We start from the raw sequence: 20,662 nt of genomic DNA, 5'->3' as shown, positions 1-20,662 counted from the left end.
TGCTTTATATTTCACTAACATAAAGTTAAAAGAAAATATTTCTTTCGAGCAATTCCTAGTTCGTACGCCAAAAAGTTGCTTAGATACTGTGGTTCCATGAAAATATTAACATAGGTGACCACATAGGTCGTTTATCGTTTGTTCTTTTTACTTTAATTAGTTTCACTAACATAATATATATGTACACACATGCATTAAAATTAATCCTGCCATTAGAAATGCTGATTATAATTGACATTCATACAAGCACATACAAACATGAATGCCAATTATAACCAATATTGATGTAATGAGTGGCCAATTATGGTTAGCATCCATTCAAGGGCCTGTACACAATGAATGGATGTTAACTACACAGTGTCTTATGCAATTAATAAAATCTAATGAATTGGTGAATTAATAAAAGCATTTAATTCAAATTAAAATTATGCTGTGTAAATGGGAAAATTAAAAGCAGTTAATTCCATTTAAAATGAAATATTGCTTAAAAAGCAATTATTTCAAATAAATAGGATTCTGAAATATTGCAGAATATGAAAATATATACATTCATACTTATGATATAATTGCAGAATGTTTGCTACAGAATGTGTTGAAACTTTCAAATCTTAATCACAAATTACTGAATGTTTTGATAAACAAGGGGGTATCACTGCTTTAAACCATTTCAATGGGAAAAATCATTTAATGCTTTTTCTTCTATTCTTTTCTCCATGGTATAACTAGCCTTGCAACTTTTAAAATACTCCAGTGCTTGCCTACTCTAGAAAGCGGGCCTCAAATTATAATTCTTTTTCCATAGTGTAAAAGAAAAGCACTGAAATACTAATTAACTTATAATTTTCTTACAAAACCTACAGGGTTTGGCCAAAAATATGGAAACACCTCATAAAATGCATGCTTGAACTGTGTTTATTCTTGCAAAAGCTGTTGGTAGCACTGATGGGTTTTCTTACTAACGCCACCAGCAAAATCCTCAATATGTTATAAGTGTCATTTGTTATCAAGACAGTGTTCTGTGCAATTGTGAGTGCATCATATCAGAGCTAAATTGAATTCAAAACGTGGGCAAATTGTTGCGGCTGGATGCGGGTTGCTTCCAGAATCAACGTACCAGTAATGTTTGGTGTTTCAGCACACAGTAGTTTTAACTCATACAGGAAAACCGGAAAAACTGCATCTGCTAAATCACAGCATGGAGGAAATTGTGTATTGAGCCATCATGCCAGATAATCACTGAAGAGGATTGCATTGAAAAATTAAAAGGATTACAGCAGAAAAAGTGATTGCTGAACAAATTGTCACACTCACACAACCCGTGAGCACCAAATGATATGAAAGAAGCTCCTTAAGCAGGGTATTTTTGGGTGAGCTGCAATTCAAAAGTCACTCATCAGTGATCAAGTAAAAGGACTGAGTGGTGTCAAAGGCATGAAACCTAGACTGTACAGCAATGGAAGACTGTCATTTGGTCAGATGAGTCTTGCTTCACACTGTTTTCAACTTCTGGGTGAGTTTGTGTTTGGCAAATGCTGTCCCAAGCATATGATACAGACTGCTACTGAGAGTGATACATGGCAGGGGTTTAGTCATAGTTTGGGTAGCCACACTGTGGCATTCCACAGGACCGACTGTGAAAGGTCACATTACTGCCAAGGATTATGTGACCATTTTGGCTGATCTCGTCCATCCCAATGTACAAATTTTATTCCCCAATAGTGATGCCATATTCCAAGATGATAGAGATCCTATTCACTCAGTTCACATTGCTCAGATCTGGTTTTCTGTGCATGAGGCTGAACTTTCACATCTACCATGGCCACCAGTCATCAGATATCGATATTGTTGAACCTTTGTGGGCTTTTTTGGAGAGAAATCTGCATGAGTGTTATCCATTGCCAATGTTTTACAGGAAGAATGGTGCAAGATTTCTTTGCAAAGCATACAAGACCTCAATTTACCCATTCTGAGAAGACCGCAAATTGTTTTGAATGCCAGTGGTTGTCCTACACCATATTAGTCACAGCAATTTGTTTTTCTTTCGGTGTTTCCATATTTTAGTCCCATTCCTGTAACTTACCTTATTGAAAATATGGATTACAGTCAAAAGTCATTAATTTGGACACCCATAATTCGGAATGATCTATAATCCGGACCTCAAAACTAAAAACTTTCTGCGCATGCGCCGCGTTGACACATGCGCATAGGCATTCACGTGTGCACGTAAGACCTTTTACGACTGCACATATGAGTGTGCGCAAGTGCAGAATACGTTTTTGCCTGTGCGTTTTATGTATAATAGACGTATAAGCTATAATTATCTATTTCAGTTAATGTTGATGATTGCGTTGTTCCTTAATTTTCGAATTGGATCCGGCTTATTATTTTTTGCAGACTGTAAGAGCAATTTTATAAAAGTAAGCTTAAACTTTCGATTATATCAAATAGAATTTCCGATATATATTTGTTAATACGTAAAGGATCTAAAGCGAAAGTATGTTTTGAAATCCCAAATCTGTTTATCAATTTCATGCTGCTCGGCGGGGGGAACGCCGCGCGGCGGGCGCATAATGAATTGGAAGTTGATCTGTCAACACTATCCTTATCTTCACCTCAGATGTTTTTATTTTATTTGGCTTATAATTCCTTACCAAATGTAGTATTTCATCTCGATATGCTCCGTCTTTGATATGATTTAAAACAAGTTCCTCGTCATTATAATTCGCTTCCGATAGCGAAGAAAAGTGACAGAGGTTATTGAAAACGAAAAAATTTCGATTGACAAATTAGTCGGTGTTCTTGACACAGCAATTATAAGACTTGAACAGCAGAACTTTGTAACTGAACAGGAAATTATGTCTGTTTAATAGAATTAAAGAGAAAGTATTATCACATAAAACGAAGCAACTTAAACAACTTACATTGAAAGAAATGTTTAATAAAGTAAACAAATAAATATTAAGCTTTTTCTTTTTGCAAATTTTGATACCCTTTAGATCATAATTGTTCTTTATTTCATAAATTACGGTTTCATATTTTTAATTTTAGAATTTCTGCATGCCGTCTTACGAGATTTAAACTGCTGATCTATAATCCGGAAAAATCGATAATCTGGAATCGCCGAAGTCCCGACAAGTCAGGATTAACGACTTTTGACTGTATATAACATAAAAGCAAAGTTCTTATGAGCATATTGCAATATGCTTACCTATTACTGCCGATAAATTTCATCATTTGGCAACACTGGATAAAACAGATCATGGCCAAATACATAAGCACTGATGTGTCTCCTCTCAAAATATAAAGACTCTGACTGCATAGCAGGGACATGCCTATTATCTCTCAATAAATGAAACAATATTCATATTATATAAAAACAGCCCCTAAGAATCTTTAAAATTAGCAGTATGTAATTTTCTCTAATCGCTACATTCAATATTTTGAATGCATTTAATATTGTTGTGCATTAATCTGAAGTTGGGAACTAACCATTGTTAATTAATTTCCTTTTTTAAATTTTAACTTCAAACAGCACCCTAATGAAGTTTATTTCAATATAAAGCAATAAAATATGACAATTATTCCTCCAGCTTTCATGTAAAAAATTCTCAGACTACTCACCCTCCCTTCCCTCATGTGAAATTTATCTTGCACATCATCTGACATAGAACTCCTCATTCGAGGATTGATGGAACCAGGATGAAGATGAGGAGGCCGATCAGTTTCTCGAAATCCTTAGAAAAATACAATGTATTTGTTAACAGAAGTAGAAAGTTCTTGGAATTCTCCAATAATAAGTAACAATTTTCTCTCTTTACTAATCTACATAAAATTCACTACATATATATCAATATTTAGGAAATAAACTTTATTAAAATTTATATGGTACTTTTCTGCTTTTGGGACCGGATTCAGGAAATATATGTATCTACACACATGTATGTGTCTATGTGCATATATGCAAGTACAATTAAAATAGATGACTTACAGAAAAATAAAATTCATAACAGCATTAACATTTTTAAAAGAATATTCGGTTAATCTTTGGATTATGGTAAATTGGCATTTTTTTGTCGAAAATTTGGCGACTAACCCTGCTACAGCAACCTGCTAGTTTTTGTTTGGATGCCATTTTTTTTTTCTTTTACTCAACATTTTTTTTCCAACAATCTGCTAGCCGAATTATGCTTATGCTACAACTTTTATGGAACAAAAGTGCTCAATCATGACGAAGATTAGGTGCGAAATTGGGAGAAAGTGCAGAATCGCAAACTGCTTGCCGCGTTTTTAAGAATTGCACATACACGGTATCCATGTTTACGTCGACCTATTTTCACTTAAAAAAACATCCCAGAATTGCACAAAAATGGCATTGCCCATACTCTTGATTTGCTAAATATACACTGCTAAAGTCCTAGCTAGTAGCCTTTATTGCCTTACCAAAATGTCGCCAAACTACCCGTTACTATATTCCAAAGATTAGCCAAATATTCTTTTACTACAAAGTCTGGATAATCTTTGGAATATGGTAACAGGTAGTTTGGCGACATTTTGGAGGCGATAAAGGTTATTTATTACCTAGGACTTTGGGAATAATGTGAGAAGTACTCAGTTCCGATTACGTATTATGTGTGAGGGAAATGAGAGATCATGAGGTATGTCATGTGACATTAATGAACGAATTACAATTCTTTAATCGGAAAAGGGGGTAAATTTGGAAAAATATCTGTAGTACTATATTATTTTGTATTAAGCTTCATTATGTGTTGTGTGAAAGAGTGTTGATTAATTTTTGGATTGCATGGCACTATCTAAAGTGAATTCTAAATTTTTAATGCATTTATCTGATAATTCAAAAGAATTGGTTGAATGGTGTACGAGTGTAGGATTAATTGCAGATAAGTATAAATGTCCAACATGAGGGAATGAAATGATATTGTGTCAAAGGAAGGATATTACAGATAAGTTTGAATGGCGATGCAAGAAATCTGGTGAAAATGGACATTTTGTGAAACGGAGTGTAAGGAAGGGTACGTGGTTTGCTGAAAGTCGTTTGAGTATAGGGAAAATTTTATTAATTTCTTATTAGCGGGTGAATAGAATGCCAGTTGACTACTGGATTATTTAATCTATAAGAAAAGTTTATCTGCCATGTAATCAAGACTCTGAAGAAGATTAGGTAAGTTAGTATTTTTAATTATTTGAGGATATTATTTTTATGCGTTGTTCTAAATATTAGGAGTAAATAAAGTAATATGGTATTATTGGAAAATTGTTATTAGCAATGATTTAGTTTAAAGTAATTAGGATTGTAAGCTAATTTTTATTAATTTAATGTATGTGCTTATTTATATTTTAAGTAGTGTTTTTTTAATTTAATTATATTTTAATTAAATTATAGTTAATTTGTGAATTATATGTTTGTGGGAATTTGGTATACATTTCAGTGGAAGTAAACGTGCATGGCAATAATTTAAGTATTTGACACTAAGTATTTGCAACCATTTTTAATGTTTGCGTTATGAATTTGTTGGTGACATTTATAATAGATAATTTAGAGGTAAAAGTCTTTGGATATTTTATTTATTTTATACGTGCAAATGTTCATCCTTAAAAAGGGTATATACTTTTTCGCAATCACGTAATTTCATATATGTTCTGTTTATTGGATTTAAAGATTCACAAAATTTTCATGCATTTTCGTGAAATTTTTGTAATTTATGAGAAAAAAGCAGTGTACATGGATATAGTGAAGAGTGTGCGCAATGCCATTTTTGTGCAATTCTGGGATTTTTTTTAAGTAAAAATAAGTCGACGTGTACATGGTTTAGTTATATTTTAATTAAATTATAGTTATTTTGTGAATTTTATGTTTGTAGCAATTTGGTATACGTTTCAGTTGCAGTAAACGTGCATGGAAATAATTTAAATATTTGACACTAAGTATTTGTAACCATTTTTAATGTTTGCGGTATAAATTCGTTGGTGACGTTTATAACATAATAGATAATTTAGAGGTAAAAGTTTTTGGATATTTTATTTATTTTATATGTGGAAATATTCATCCTTGGAAAGGGTATACAGTCAAAAGTCTTTAATCCGGACTCTTCGGGACTTCGGCGATTCCGGATTATCGATTTTTCCGGATTATAGATCATCAGTTTAAATCTGGTAAGATGGCATGCAGAAATTATAAAATTAAAAATATGAAACTGCAATTTATAAAATAATGAGTAATTATGATCTAAAGGGTATCAAAATTAACAAAAAAAAGAAGCTTAATATTTATTTCTTTACTTTATTAAACATTTCTTTCAACGCACGCATGCGTAAAGCATACATTACGCATAGCCGAAGATAGAAAATTGCAACCAGAAAACTATTTGATTTGTATTCGTGATATTTATAATGACGAGGAATTTGATTTAAATAATATCAAAGACGGAGTACATCGAGATAAAATACTACATTTAGTAAGGAATTATAAGCCGAATAAAATAAAAACGTCTGCCCTGAAGATAACGATAATGTTGAGAAATCAACTTCCAGTTCATTGTGCACCACAACGTCCCTCCCCCTGCACAGAGCAGCGTGAAATTGATAAACAGATTTCGGAACGGTTAGATAAACAAATGATATGTCTTTATCCATTTTTTGTAGCAATTCCACTTTTTGTTTGATGGACATCGAAACATACTTTCGTTTTGTAGATCCTTTGGGAGCTCCAGCATCGGAAATTCTATTTGACATAATTGAAAGTTCAAGCTTACTTTTTATAAAATTGCTCTTACAGTCTGCAAAAAATAATAAGTCGGATCCAATTCGAAGATTAAGGAACAACGCAATCATCAACATTAATTGAAATAGATAATTAGATAATTTTAGCTTATACCGTCCGTTATACATTAAACGTGCACGCAGAAATGTATTCTGCGCTTCCGCAGACGCGCAGTCGTAAAGGTCTTGCGCGCACGCGTAAACGCCTATGCGCATGTGTCAACGCAGTGCATGCGCAGAAAGATTTTAGCTTTAAGGTCTGGATTATAGCTCATTCCTGATTATGGGTGTCCGAATTAACGACTTTTGACTGTATACTTTTTCGCGATCAGGTAATTTCATATACGTGCTTTTTACCGAGTTTAAAGATTCACATAATTTTCCTGCATTTTCATGCAAATTTTTTTAATTTATGAGAAAATAGCAGTGTAGATGGATAAAGTTAAGAGTGTGTGCAATGCCATTTTTGTGCAATTCTGGGATGTTTTTTTAAGTAAAAATAAGTCGACGTGTAAATGGTTTATGTGTATGTGCTATTCTGAAAAACGCGCAAGGAGTTTGCGATTGTGCACTTTTTCCCAATTTTGCAGTTAATATTTGTCATGATTAAGCAGTTTTGTTACATAAAATTTCTAGCATAAGTGTAATTCGGCTAGTAAATTGGTGGAAAAGTGTTCAGTAAATAAAAAGAAAAGAAACATGTCTAAAAAAATAAAGGGTTGCTGTAGCAGAGTTGGTCGCTAAATTCATTTTTCTCACACAAAATAATGCGTAATTGGAACTGGGAACTTCTCACATTATTGCTAAAATCCTAGGTAGTAACCTTTATCGCCTACCAAAATGTCGCCAAACTGCCTGTTACTATATTCCAAAGATTAGCCAAAGAATTTTGTGGGCCACAGTTTGAATGGCTAGGCAATTTCTAAATAAGGTAAGTGGATATTTGCTTTGTGTAGAGCTTAGATACACAAGATGAATTTTTTTTACATTATTTTATTGTTTGATTTAAAATGTAGTTTATTAAGATTATGTATTTTTTGTTTGGCTTTACTATAGAATTTGGACTTTTTTCCTCCTTTGACTTTTTAAGTTAAAATAGATCGATGTGTTACATGGACAAAGTCAAGGGAGTATGCAATGCCACGTTTGCACAATTCTCTTATCTTTTTTTTAATGAAAATAAGTCGATTTTTGCCAAGGGACACAGATAAAAAAAAAAAAAAAAAAGGAAAGGGGGGGGAGAATTTGGATTTTATTATCAAGTAAAAGTGAATAATTTTTCAAGAAAATCTTGAAATGAATATAAAATGTTGCCATACTCTTCCATTATGTACATGTTAGGCTTGTTTACCATCTATAAATTATTTTCATAACTAGACATCATTTACAATTAAAAAATCCCACCATAATGTATGGTACATGCATAACAGAAAAGTACCCATGCTATAACAATAAATGCTCTTGATTTCAACATATTACATAAAATAATAATTAAAGAAAGCAATGGAAATAAAATAAAGTAGTTTGTTTAATGAATTCACATTCATCGTTCATTAAATGATTTGTTAACTTCATAAAACAAATAATATGAAAGCCTTTGCATATTTTTTATTTGTTCACATCTCTTTACCTGCTGAAGAAGATAAAATAGAAACCACAAATTTAACACTTGATATTTTCATAAAAGGAAAAAAAAACAGAATTCAAAAGGATTAAGAATACGCTAAGAAATGTTGTGCATTAATCCTAAATAATTGAAACAGGTATATTCAACTTTCTTTCATTAAAATATTGACAGTGCAAAGTTTAAAGAAAAGCTGCTTGCTTGAGTTGATCATGAAAAAAAAAAAAAAAAAAAAAAAAAAAAAACGCAGCTGACATGCATTAAAACATGCAGGAATGACATACCATACATGAATGTTGATGTAAACAATTTCCTTAAATACAAGTTACTGTTGTATCGCCAATAATAGCTAAATTTAAGATTTTATTTTCCAAAAGTCGGAATTCATCCTGGTTAATATAAAGAATAAAAAAGTAGCACCAAGAAAATTAATATTCAAAACGATACATATCAGTTGATACCTTTATCATTCGCAAACTACGAAAAATTCTCCACCCATCCTTCTTGACAAATAAAAATATAACGTCGGTTAAAAGGCACTGACATTTATCCAAATTTCTTGCTGAAGTCAAGGGAAGCACAGTTATTAATGCTATTCTTTATAAAATATATAATAAACGGTTGAAAAGCCTCTGAATGACATTTCTTATTACACATGCAAATTCACAAATTTCCAAGTATCAATATTTTGAAACCGAACACAGATGTGTATTCAAAATAATAACGTCAAAATTTAAGAACACTCTATAGGAATGGGAACTTACCATCGCTGTCTATTTTGGGCGATGTCATAGCAAAAGCAGTCTGCATCATTGGATAGAATATTTTTGGCCATAATATAGCAAAACACCCCACAACAATAGCTAATACAATTAAACTTTTCCCAGTCCCAAAACCTGCATTTGCCATAACAATCACAATGAAAAATTAATCTTCGGAAACCTAAATAAGCATAACTTCCGTTTCGAAACTAACGTACACACTGCGCAGTGCAGTCTGCTCAAATTTAAAGCGTCTGTGAATGTATTGCCGTCATTTCTTCACAAATTTTTAGTCCAGAAATTTTTTCTAAAATTGTGTAAATATGTTATAATGACTTCTGTACGCTAAGAATATTCATTGTGATCTAAGCTCTGAAAAATCTCAACTTCAACAATATAAAAATGTTGATATTGACGATGATTAATAAAAAAGAATGCATCGTAAGTCATAACCGCAAGCCAACAGATAAACATGGCACCGGCTACTCAAAAGTCTCGTCTTAAAAGGCAGCTGAAGGCAGAGCAATTTAAGAAGAGATTGGATTTTGGACACTTGTGGCATGATATTTTAATATTGTTAACAAATCCAGAATATTCATGGCTAATAGCATCGTTATTAATATTATTAGAAATCTTTGTTACAGCTTTAGTCATTTGGAAAATTCCTTGTAAGTTACGAAACTAGTTTTCACATTTTTTATTGCTGTGCTGTATTAAACTTTTATACACAAGTAAGGAAATGAATAAGTAAATTGAAAATTTTCATCGACCCAAGTGAGAAGTCGTAACAAATAACTCAAAATCTGGCTAAAAGTCAATTTTTGTCTGAGAATTTGACAACTGAACAATTACAAGATTAAATGTATGTAGTGCTGCTAAAAAGCAGATGACTCCAAAATTAGAGCAAATAACTGAGACATCTGCATAATGCAGTCTTCTTTAGTATTAGTCCTTTTTGGCGAGAAATTTGTTTGGCTACATTTTGGAGCGATAAATGTAAAATGATGATAACCTTGGTAAACCTAAATACTGAGCTGAAAAACATGCCGCCATTTCTGTCCACGTAACTTTAACGAATTTGGTAGGTATCAGAGCTTTGATGGCAGGAGGGAGGGTTAAATTGCATGTTTTTCTTAAAGTTACATTTGTGTTAGAAAAGCACAACATTTAAAATATTTTTAAAAAAGCTAAAATTTGATAGTTAAAACTGATGCTTTTAATATTACATCACATGAGTCGACATTTTTTTCATATGTCAACTCTGCATATTATAAACTCCACCCAAGAAAAAAAAAAAAAAAAAAGAAAAAAAAACACATTTTCAGTAGCATGAGGTAAGCTCTCTGTGTTTCCTTTGCTAAGGAGATCAAAATTACCATGGTCTAAAAATACTTTTTTGCCTCATATTAGAACTATAGAATGTGTAATTGCATGAATTCATAGGTTCAAATCAGGACCAAAATTATTGCTTTTATAACTTTTTTATAATTTGACTGACTATAAAAAATATAATGTTGCTTAGATTATGGAATACATTGCTTATAATTTACAGTTCTCAAATTTTGTAAATCTTACAACCTAATAGCTGTATATGAATAACATTCACTGAGTATTATTACTTTTATTGATAGTATGTTGACATAACAGTCAACTTTTTATTAAAATTTTATGCCAATTTTCTACATTACTTAAGCATTTTATCTAACAGAAATCTGACTTTTTGTTATAAAAACTCTATAATAAAAGTAAGAGTACAATTTATATATAAAAATTTGACTACATGGCAAGCACTTAGATACTGATTTCAATGTCTTTAAATGTTACTATTATAAAGTTTAGATATATTCTTATTAAGTTCAGATATACTTTTATTCTCTTATAAAGTTTAGATGTACAGAACAGAAGGCACACTTTGTGCTTACAACTCAGTCAACCACTTGTGGCAAGATAACTTATGATAACAATTAAGTTCAAATGTAAAATTTAAATTCAAATAAAACAATTTAATGCAAAGTTGGTTAAAAACTTAAATGGCATGGAATTCAACTATCAGCAATTACAATGCAAGACTGAAGGCTACAAATCTTATCTTATCTAGCAACATGGCCTCGAAAGGCAAAACATGGTTTGATGTACAAACTAAAAACTTCATTTAGATACTGGTGGGAAAATGGATGGATGAAATTGACAGTAAAGATCCCAAGCATAAAATAACTCTGGTTACAAAATAAAGAATGTTACATTATACTTTGTGCCCTGATTAATTATTCACTACATGAAATAGTGTAATGCATTTTTGTTTGCATCAAAAAGAAATTATTTATTTTATTTAAATGCTGTCCAAAACTGAACAGGATTTTGCAAACATATTGACCATATTTTTCGATCTATAGATGCAACACTTCTTCACTTCAGAAGTAAGATTTAGAATTAAGAAAATAAGAGAGAATTATGAATAGAAAATAAATATATATGCTGGCTAGCAGAAGAAGGATGCCTTCATAAAGTACTTTTTAAGAGAAACTGGCTCAGATTCACATTACATGTACGGAAAACCACAAAAACTCCCAGCCTGAACTACCACTGTTCAGTGGCTTATCACTCCACCACTAGTGGATTCCAATGACTGTTCGAATTTTTCACAGAAATCATGATTGTTGTATTATTACCATTGGTAAAAAATTTACTCATTATGATAATTTAATTTTAGCTTTTAAATTATAATCATAAATTACTTGTAATAAATTTAGGGATTAAAAAATACACACTTCTTAATATTTTTACCATTTACAAAATTTAATCATAAAAAGTATTTCTAACGCTGCTACAAAACTTGCTCATTATTTGATTTCCTTCACTTTGAAATATTTTTTTTTATTTTATTTTCTTTTAATAACAGAATCTAAGAACCTAAAGTAACATATCCTACTAGTTTGAAATGCATTTATGAACCTCTTGTAAATTTCATTATTCATAACATAAAAATTAACCTTTTGTAAATTTAAAATATTAGCTAAGTACTAATATAATATAAATATTAACTAACTACTTAAAATATTAATGATTAATACATTAATATTATATTTTGAAATTTAAAATATTAACCTTTTGTAAATTTCATTACTCATAACGTAATCACTGCCATAAATTCATTTACAGTAGTGTTTCAAGAATTTATCATAGCAGTACTAGAAATGTTGAAAATTAGAGAAAGACTTTATTCTGATCAAGAGCTTTTTTTTAGGATTGTTATTTAGTCTAGATCGGGTTTTGTTGAAAATCTGCCATTTTTTTCCGATCTTCAAAGCCGGGTATACATTGGTGACCGAAGTTTGTCGCTAAAAGAACCAATACTAAAGCTGTTCCACTATTTCATATGTTGCCATATCAGATATATGATGAATTGTAACATCAATAATTTCCGTATGTATTATGTGCAGTCTGGGAAACATACACACACACACAAAAAAAAAAAGAAAGAGATTCTTGGAAGAAATTTATGTAGTAATTAAGAAATAATAATTAAACGTGTATAATAGCACTTAATAAATAATTATGTAATTATAGTGAGATGCATGCAATCATATAATAAGGCAAAAATATATTAATTTATACAACTTACTGAAATTGTCTTTTCATTTATTAGTAAATCATGCCCATGGTTGGATGTATGGAACTGGGGATCCTACTGATCTGTGCTTTTTTAGACTTTGATCTTAACACACTGCATATTTTAGCTATTGAATTAAAAAATATGGTTGATGGGTTTCTTGCCATTATTATTTGTGAAACCTTTTAAATATGCCCAGTACGTATGACTCATATTTGAGAATTCTTTGAGGACTGGACATGCAGATCTCTTAAAATTTTGTTAAGTCTGATTTTTTTTTTTTTTTTTTTTTTTTTTTTTTTTTGAGATTATTTGAACTAGAGACCAAACAGGGATAATCTGAGATCTAAGAAGTGAACATAATATGTTGCATAATACTCATTGCAGTATTTCATATTTTTTCTATTTTTTAAAACTTTATCTGTTTGCAGTTTCCTGAAACGTGTTTCATCTAATTAAGTTTCATAAGATGAAAAGTTTTTTAAAAAAGACATAATTTAAAGAATGATTAGAGATGGGTCCTTTTTCTTCAAGAGGTTAAAAAAGTGTCAAATGAAGAAAACTTTTTTTTTTGTTCATGAAGAAGATGGACCTGTGTCTGATCATTTGGGAATTAATAATTTTATTAAAAATCTACATCAAATTGAAGTTGCTTTTTTGCTTAGTTTAAATTTTGAATTAGAATGTTTTTCTTCCAATATGACTTATTATATTTATCCTTCCACGGTAAAGCTTTCTGAACAGAAGTGCCCAAGTTTGCCAATCATCCAGTTGTTTTATAGTTGTCCAAACAGCCTGATATAAAACTCCTGTCACCTTAATACATGGCTCACTAATTTTCCTGACTTGGTGAATGAGTTGTCAGTCATTTTTTTTCCATTATCTATCTGAGTGCTGGTCATATATGAGTGAACTTTTCCCCATCTTTTGTCTGATGTTAGCAATTCTGACTACAGTTCTGTGACATGGTCGTATTGTTGTTGACATCTATCAATAGCCCAGTCAGTCTGCCGAAGAGATTAACTAGAATGTTGAAATAATATATGGTAAAAGATCTAATAGGAAAGTAATCACTTCAGTTGAGTTGATAATTACGAATTTTCTAACAATTTACTTCTTTTTTTTTGGGGTTAGGGGGATTTCTGTCAAACAGAAATTCATAAAATTGGATATTTTATATGTGTAGAGAGGATATATTCTAAGATCAACCAATTTATTTCACCTGTTAATTTTTTGTCTAAATTCTTCAGTGATTTGATAGCTATTATGGACTTAGGCCTTCTTTAGAATTTCATTCCAGGCTGTTTTTTTCTTGGCCTCAGTCTTCCAGTTAATGACCTTTAAGTGAGACAAGTCTTTCTCCAGACAGTTTAGTCATCTGAGTTTTGGTCTCCCTCATTTTTGAGTGCATATTGGCTTGTATGTGAATATTTTTTGGTAGTTCTATTTTGGGGCAATCTGATTAGATCATCATTGGATGTTGCTAAAATTTATGATGTCTGGATACCTGTATGTCCTCTAGATTTCTGTCTTGGTTCATCTCCAGATGTCATCTATTTGAATACCTCCAACAAGGCTTCTCAAAATATTTCTTTCAAAGGCTGCTAGTATTTCTTTATCTTTTTCAGCCAGTGTCTAGATTCCAGCTCTATATGTCAAAACAGATCTAATTAAACATTTGTAAACTGTCAGTTTAGTTGTCCTTTTGGAATATTGAATTTCAGATACTTCTTTATTCAAATAAGCATCAGTTAGCTAGTGTTACTTTGTTACAAATTTTGGGAGATATATTGTTCTCTATATTCATTTGCAGAGCCAAGATATGTGAAGCATTCAGTAACTTCAAATTTATATTTGTCTGTTTCTAAGAGTGATTAAATTTTGACTTAGTGTATTTTATAAATATATTTAGTTTCTGTTTGTTTGATGCTAAGGTGCATTTTGGTTACTTCGGCCTCCACTGAGAGAAATGCTCTTTTGAGTGCTTTAGGAGTTCTAGCAATTATGTCAATATCACTTCAAATGCTAAGACTTTGAACTGATTTGTTAAACTTACTTCCTAAAATATTTATTTTTAAGTCGATAATCATTTTTTGAAGAGCTAAATTAAAGAGGAGACAAGCCAAAGCATCGGCCTGTCTCAAACCATTTGTAAAGAGAACAAACAGACTCTGAAAAATTATTTTGGGTACTTTTCAGTTATGTACTTCCCATCCTTTTTTATGCCTATGAAAGAGAAGCTAAATACATGTCAAGACCCAAGATAGCATTATATGAAGGCTATCTATGCATGTATCTGTATGTGTAAACAAGAGTGATTAAACACATACATATCATTACAATAGTACCTACAAAATATGTAACAGGTTCGTAATGGAAAAGTACCTTTTCTGTTTCTTTACTCGTAGTTTGCCTGTGTTAAGGTAGTAGCAACAAGTTTTTCAGGGAAGTTAAATTCTGTCATAGAATCAAGAAGTCTTTTCTATAAACTGAATCATAAGCAGTTATAAAATCAATGAATAAATGGTGAATGTTGGTGTCAAATTCTCTGATCTTTTCCATTATTTGCTTTCTATTGAAGATTTGCTCATCATTGGACCCCCCTTCCCCTTTGTGGAAGCCATACTGATAGTCACCAGTTATATTATCTGCATAAACAACTAATATGTTATAAAGAATATTGGAAAATACTTTATAAAATGTGCAGAGTAAATTAATACCTAGATAAATTTGAGCATTCCAAGATATCTTCCTTTTTATGAACAAGACAGATGGTAACAAGTTTCTAGACTTCCGGTATTACTTCCTTGTTCCAAATAAATTCTATTTAAATGGTGTATTTTTCTTTTTTTTACAGTGTCTGGTCTAGTATTTTTAACTCTTTACTTGTCATACAGTTTTGACAAATTTTGTTCAAAAATCCAATATTTTTTAATGTTTATAAAATTTAAAATAGATTCATATAAAAAAAACCCCGCTATATTTTCCCTTAAATTTAATGTTTTTTTAAATATATAAATTTTTTTATTATCTTATATTTGGCTTTCCTCGCACATCCAAACTGTACAAAAAGTTTCAATGCAGTCTTTAAGAAAGATATGTAATTTTTAGAGCGAGAAAAATTATGTATGCTTTAAATAAGAGACAATATTATCTGCAAATGATGACGCTTTTATTCAACATACAATAATAGCTATATTTAAAAAAAAAATTTAATAGTGTTTCTGGGTATGTTAAAGTTTAAAACATGTTGTGCGGAGTCCCAAATTACGGTCTTTACAATAATACCCCATTTCTCTCCTATTTCATTTTCCATTTGCCTTCTTCTTAGCTAAACACATTCTACATATGTTTTTACAATATTTTCCCCCACTGTTATTTGCTGCTTGATAACTAGAAAGTTATTGATCTACAAGGTCCACACCTCCTATTGTTTTATTGTAGTAAATTATGACCTTTGATTTTGCTTTCAGTTTTTTACTTTTTGTCATTTCTTCAACGGTTCCAGTATCATGAAAAGAAGGTAAAATTATTACTTCCTTTTTGTCATTGCATTTCAGAGTGAGGATTTTTCCACATCTGAATGATATAACTTCATCAGTTTCTCTTTGTCTAACAATTCCAACCACATCTGTTTGATAAGTCAAAAGGATATCGCATAATTCTGATGAAGTTTAATAATTATCTAAGGTGATGCCTTATTTCAATATCATCATCAAAGTCCTAACAACTTGTGAATTTACCGATAGAGATTGGAATTTAGAATGAAATAAAGTAACTTTCTTTGTCTATATAATAAATGATAATCAGTACTAGATTCGCTTAGCATGTATGTTTGATACCAAATTTTGCTTTTTCCAAGGGTATATATTGGTGCCAGGATAAATGCCCTTTGCCTCTTGTACTATAGAAAATATTCTTAATTGTAGTCCATTTATCCTCCATATTCTCAATGGATCCAGTGGCAGCCGAATCCAACTTGTCATCGATATAAGATTGAAATTTTAATTTAATATCATTATGCTTTAATCATTCACAATTGTAGTGTTTTTGTTTTAATCAGGGCTGGAGTCGGAATCGGAGTTGAGCAGATTTTTGGGGTAAAAGGAGTCGGAGCTGGAGTCGCTAAAAACAAGTCGACTCCGACTCCAGTTTTTGTTGGACAGTTTGAATTTGAAATAAAATTAAAATGAATTGAAAAAAAATTAATGACAAGCTGAGTTATTATTTTATGTATTGTATACATTTATAAATAGTTATTTTCTATTTTATTGACATATTAATAAATAAATATAAGGGTGGAGGATGGATGTGATATTTGCCATTAGTGATTAAACTGATTCATTTAGTTACTTCATTTAGTTACAAATTTCACTGATAAATTTAGGTAAGCAGCAATAGCCGTAAGAACTCCCAAAATTTGATGCCATTCTTAGGAAGCTAGCAGGAAAAGGAGCAATTATTAATCAAGCAACACAATAAGAAAGTACATATTTGACATGATAAAGTGGTTTTTAGAACTAAGAACTTTTTTAGAAGATGAAGATAACCCTTATGTTTCACTTACAGAAAGACTGTGGAATGATCTTGCAGAATTGGGAACTTTTCTTTCTACACCGTATATAGCCACAAAAAAAGATGCAGTCGGAAGAATCGACAGGAGGTGAAAATGTAAGAATGTGATGCTTGGTTTTTCTGAAATGGAGGGTTTATTACAGAAGGAATCATTTCTTCAATGAAGAAAAGAGAAACTACTTTGTTAGACAATAAGATCTTGTTGAGTTCAATATGTGTAGATCCGAAAGGCTGAATTTTCTTGGATTACAAACAAATTAAAAAGGCAAAGAAAGCCATTTATGAACTTTCATTAAGAATGAAATTATTCTCAGAACAATTGGAGAATTTGAATCAGGACAGTCAAACTGCAGACATTGCAATTGAGTCTCTGTCATCCTCTTCCAGTGATGAATTAGATTTTGAGAAATATTTTTGAATAATACTTGAGGCAAAGTGAATGAAAATAAAGAACCAAGAGTCTTTAGATATGAAAATGAAAAAATACAAACAAGATTTCTACACAGCCTTTGAAGAAATAGAGAAATATGATTGCGCTTGCAAGACACCTCTTTTAGAACTTATAAAAGTCTCTCCTGAAAAGTTAAAAGAAGTACCCTAACAATAGCTCTTCCTTCTACTCAAGTTAGCGTAGGAAGACTCTTCTCAACTTTGAAGTTTATTGGATCAGATCTATGGCCTTCCAAGAAAGAAGATCTTGCCGAAGCTATACTGTTTCTTAGAAATAACTAATGCTAGTTTTCCCATTTTGATAATAAATGCTAATTGATATAAATAATTTCCTATGGCATCATTTTTCTCTCTCTAGCATCTATTACTTCCTTTATGTTAAAAAAATAAGCTGTAACCCATGTGTATATTTTTACATAAATATATATATGAGGGAGTCGTGTAGGAGTCTAAAATTCCAGGAGTTCGGAGTCGGTCATCTTCCCTACCGGCTCCACAGCCCTGGTTTTAATCCTCTTACCTCTTTCAGGCATTTGACAGTTTGGCACTAATTTTATCAATTACGACAAAGTGGTGAGAATCAAAAATTGCACTCTGCTAAGATCTTATGCTGCTAATATCTGATCCATGTTTAGAAGCAATTACAGTCAAAAGTTGTTAATCCGGACTCGTCGGGACTTCGGCGATTCCGGATTATAGATCATCAGTTTAAATCTGTTAAGATGGCATGCAGAAATTACAAAATTAAAAATATGAAACCGTAATTTATGAAATAAAGAACAATTATGATCTAAAGGGTATCAAAATTTACAAAAAGAAAAAGCTTACTATTTATTTGTTTACTTTATTAAACATTTCTTTCAATGTAAGTTGTTTAAGTTGCTTCGTTTCATGTCATAATACTTTCTATTTAATTCTATTAAACAGACATAATTTCTTGTTTAGTTATAAAGTTCTGCTGTTCAAGTTCTATAATTGCTGTGTCGAGAATAGCGACTAATTTGTCAATCGAAATTTTTTTTGTTTTCAATAACCTCTCTGTCACTTTCTTCACTATCGGAAGTGAATTATAATGACGAGGAACTTGATTTAAATCATATCAAAGACGGAGTACATCGAGATGAAATACTGCATTTAGTAAGGAATTATAAGGCAAATAAAATAAAAACATCTGCCCTGAAGATTAGGATAGTGCTGACAGATCAACTTCCAATTCATTGCGCGACGTTTCCCCCTCTCCAGCCCCCCGCCGCAGAGCAGCGTGAAATTGATAAACAGATTTCGGATTTCGAAACATACTTTCGCTTTGTAGATCCTTTACATATTAGTAAATATATATCGGAAATTCTATTTAACATAATCGAAAGTTCAAGCCTACTTTTATAAATTGCTCTAACAGTCTGCAAAAAATAATAAGCCGGATCCAATTTGGAGATTAAGGAACAACGCAATCTGCAACATTAACTGAATTAAATAATTTTAGCTTAGCTTATACCGTCTATTATACATTAAACGTGCATGCGCACATGCATATTCGCAGCCGTAAAGGTCTTGCGTGCACACGCGTAAACGCGATGTATGCCCAGAAAGTTTTTAGCTTTGAGGTCCGGATTATAGATCATTCCGCATTATGGGTGGTGTCCGAATTAACGACTTTTGACTGTAGTATATGATCAGTCTGTTTCTGTGTCTCCCCATCAGGGGGTCATTAAGTAAATGCATATATGTATTTTTTATTCTAAAAAATGTACTGGATATTGTCATACCATTTTTGGTAGCTAAGTAGATGAATTTCTACCTGTTTTATCCTGAGTTCTTATGCATTCCTTCCAATGGTTGGTCTGTTGTCATATTTTTTACTAGTTCTGGCATTATGTCACCTGTTATGATCTTAACGTCATGCTTGGAACAAGTTCTATTAACTGTCCATGATACCTCATAGAATCATTGTTTTCTTCTCCTTCCTTATTCTGTACAGGAGCATGTACATATATCAAGCTATAAATAAAGAATCTACCTCTCATTGGAATTTCACAAATTTGAGATGATCATGCCACAAAATTAGTTAGTCTTATTCTCTTGATCACCACAAATCTCATACCAAAAATATGTTTCTTATCACAGCTGTAGTATACTAAATGGTTGGATATTTCAATTATTCCTTCACTAAGCCCTCTGATCTCCTGTATGGGAAGTATATCAGGGTTATATGTGTTTATCAAACTGCTCAATCAGTAATTGTAGTTCTTTACTAAAAAAGTGCAAATGTTCCATGTATCAACTTGCAGAATTCTTGAATCCTTTTAGGTCACTTCTTATAAGACTGAGTTCTTGAATCCTTGTAGGTCACTTCCTATAAGTGAGTTCTTGAATCCTTTTAGGTCGTTTCCTATAAGAGAGCCTAAAATTTCCTTTAAAATTTGCAGCAAGATTTTTTTTACAAGGAGCCTTTCATTTAGCCCTCAACCTGCAAGACCAGGTTTTTCAGTAACCTCTGGAAACAGGAGAATCCAGTCGTACACCCTTCCAGCCACTAGGTCGCTCAGGCACCTCAGGAAAACCGCCTTATAGTACACCTCACAAGTGTAAGGTCTCATGACGGGAAAATTTTTCTGTATTTAGTATCTAAATTTCTGTTTGATTATTTTGTAATGTTAACCTTTAACCATTAGTGAAGAATTTATTCAGTTTCCTATGTCAAGAGCCACATATTTTTTATTAACTTCAATATTGTGTTTTTTGAAATATTAGTAAGCTTTTGTACATTTGCTTGTTTATAATACAGTCAAAAGTCTTTAATCCGGACTCGTCGGGACTTCGGTGATTCTGGATTATTGGTTTTTCCGGATTATAGATCATCAATCT

General features: G+C 31.6%; 2 protein-coding genes across 6 annotated transcripts in view; one reads left to right on the top strand and one right to left on the bottom strand.

The window, feature by feature from the left end:
* Positions 1-9,445, bottom strand: part of LOC118181743 (uncharacterized) — a 36,726-nt gene extending 27,281 nt beyond the window's left edge. For both annotated transcript variants that reach the window (XR_004756939.2, XM_035350940.2), the window contains exons 1-2: positions 9,166-9,445; positions 3,622-3,734 (exon numbers count right to left, since the gene is read on the bottom strand). Coding sequence is in view for 1 of the 2 variants with exons in the window: in XM_035350940.2 (XP_035206831.1) it covers positions 3,622-3,734; positions 9,166-9,310 (258 nt within the window). In the remaining variant the exon portion in view is untranslated. The remainder of the gene's footprint in view (positions 1-3,621; positions 3,735-9,165) is intronic.
* A 1-nt stretch (position 9,446) lies between these two features.
* Positions 9,447-20,662, top strand: part of Alg3 (Alg3, alpha-1,3- mannosyltransferase) — a 57,061-nt gene continuing 45,845 nt past the window's right edge. Inside the window, exon 1 of one of the 4 annotated variants that reach the window (XM_035350936.2) lies at positions 9,447-9,830. In XM_035350936.2, the coding sequence (XP_035206827.1) occupies positions 9,635-9,830 (196 nt within the window). In that variant the 5' untranslated portion in view covers positions 9,447-9,634. Of the gene's footprint in view, positions 9,831-9,915; positions 10,244-10,269; positions 10,497-20,662 lie in introns of those variants that run through there. The other 3 variants (XM_035350939.2, XM_035350937.2, XM_035350938.2) reach the window with 3 other exon arrangements.

This window comes from Stegodyphus dumicola, chromosome 3 (genome assembly GCF_044657685.1).
Source record: "Stegodyphus dumicola isolate Sdum_Otavi_A_Nest chromosome 3, ASM4465768v1".
In the NCBI taxonomy this organism is placed as follows: domain Eukaryota; kingdom Metazoa; phylum Arthropoda; class Arachnida; order Araneae; family Eresidae; genus Stegodyphus; species Stegodyphus dumicola.
This window is presented reverse-complemented; position numbering and strand designations above follow the sequence as displayed.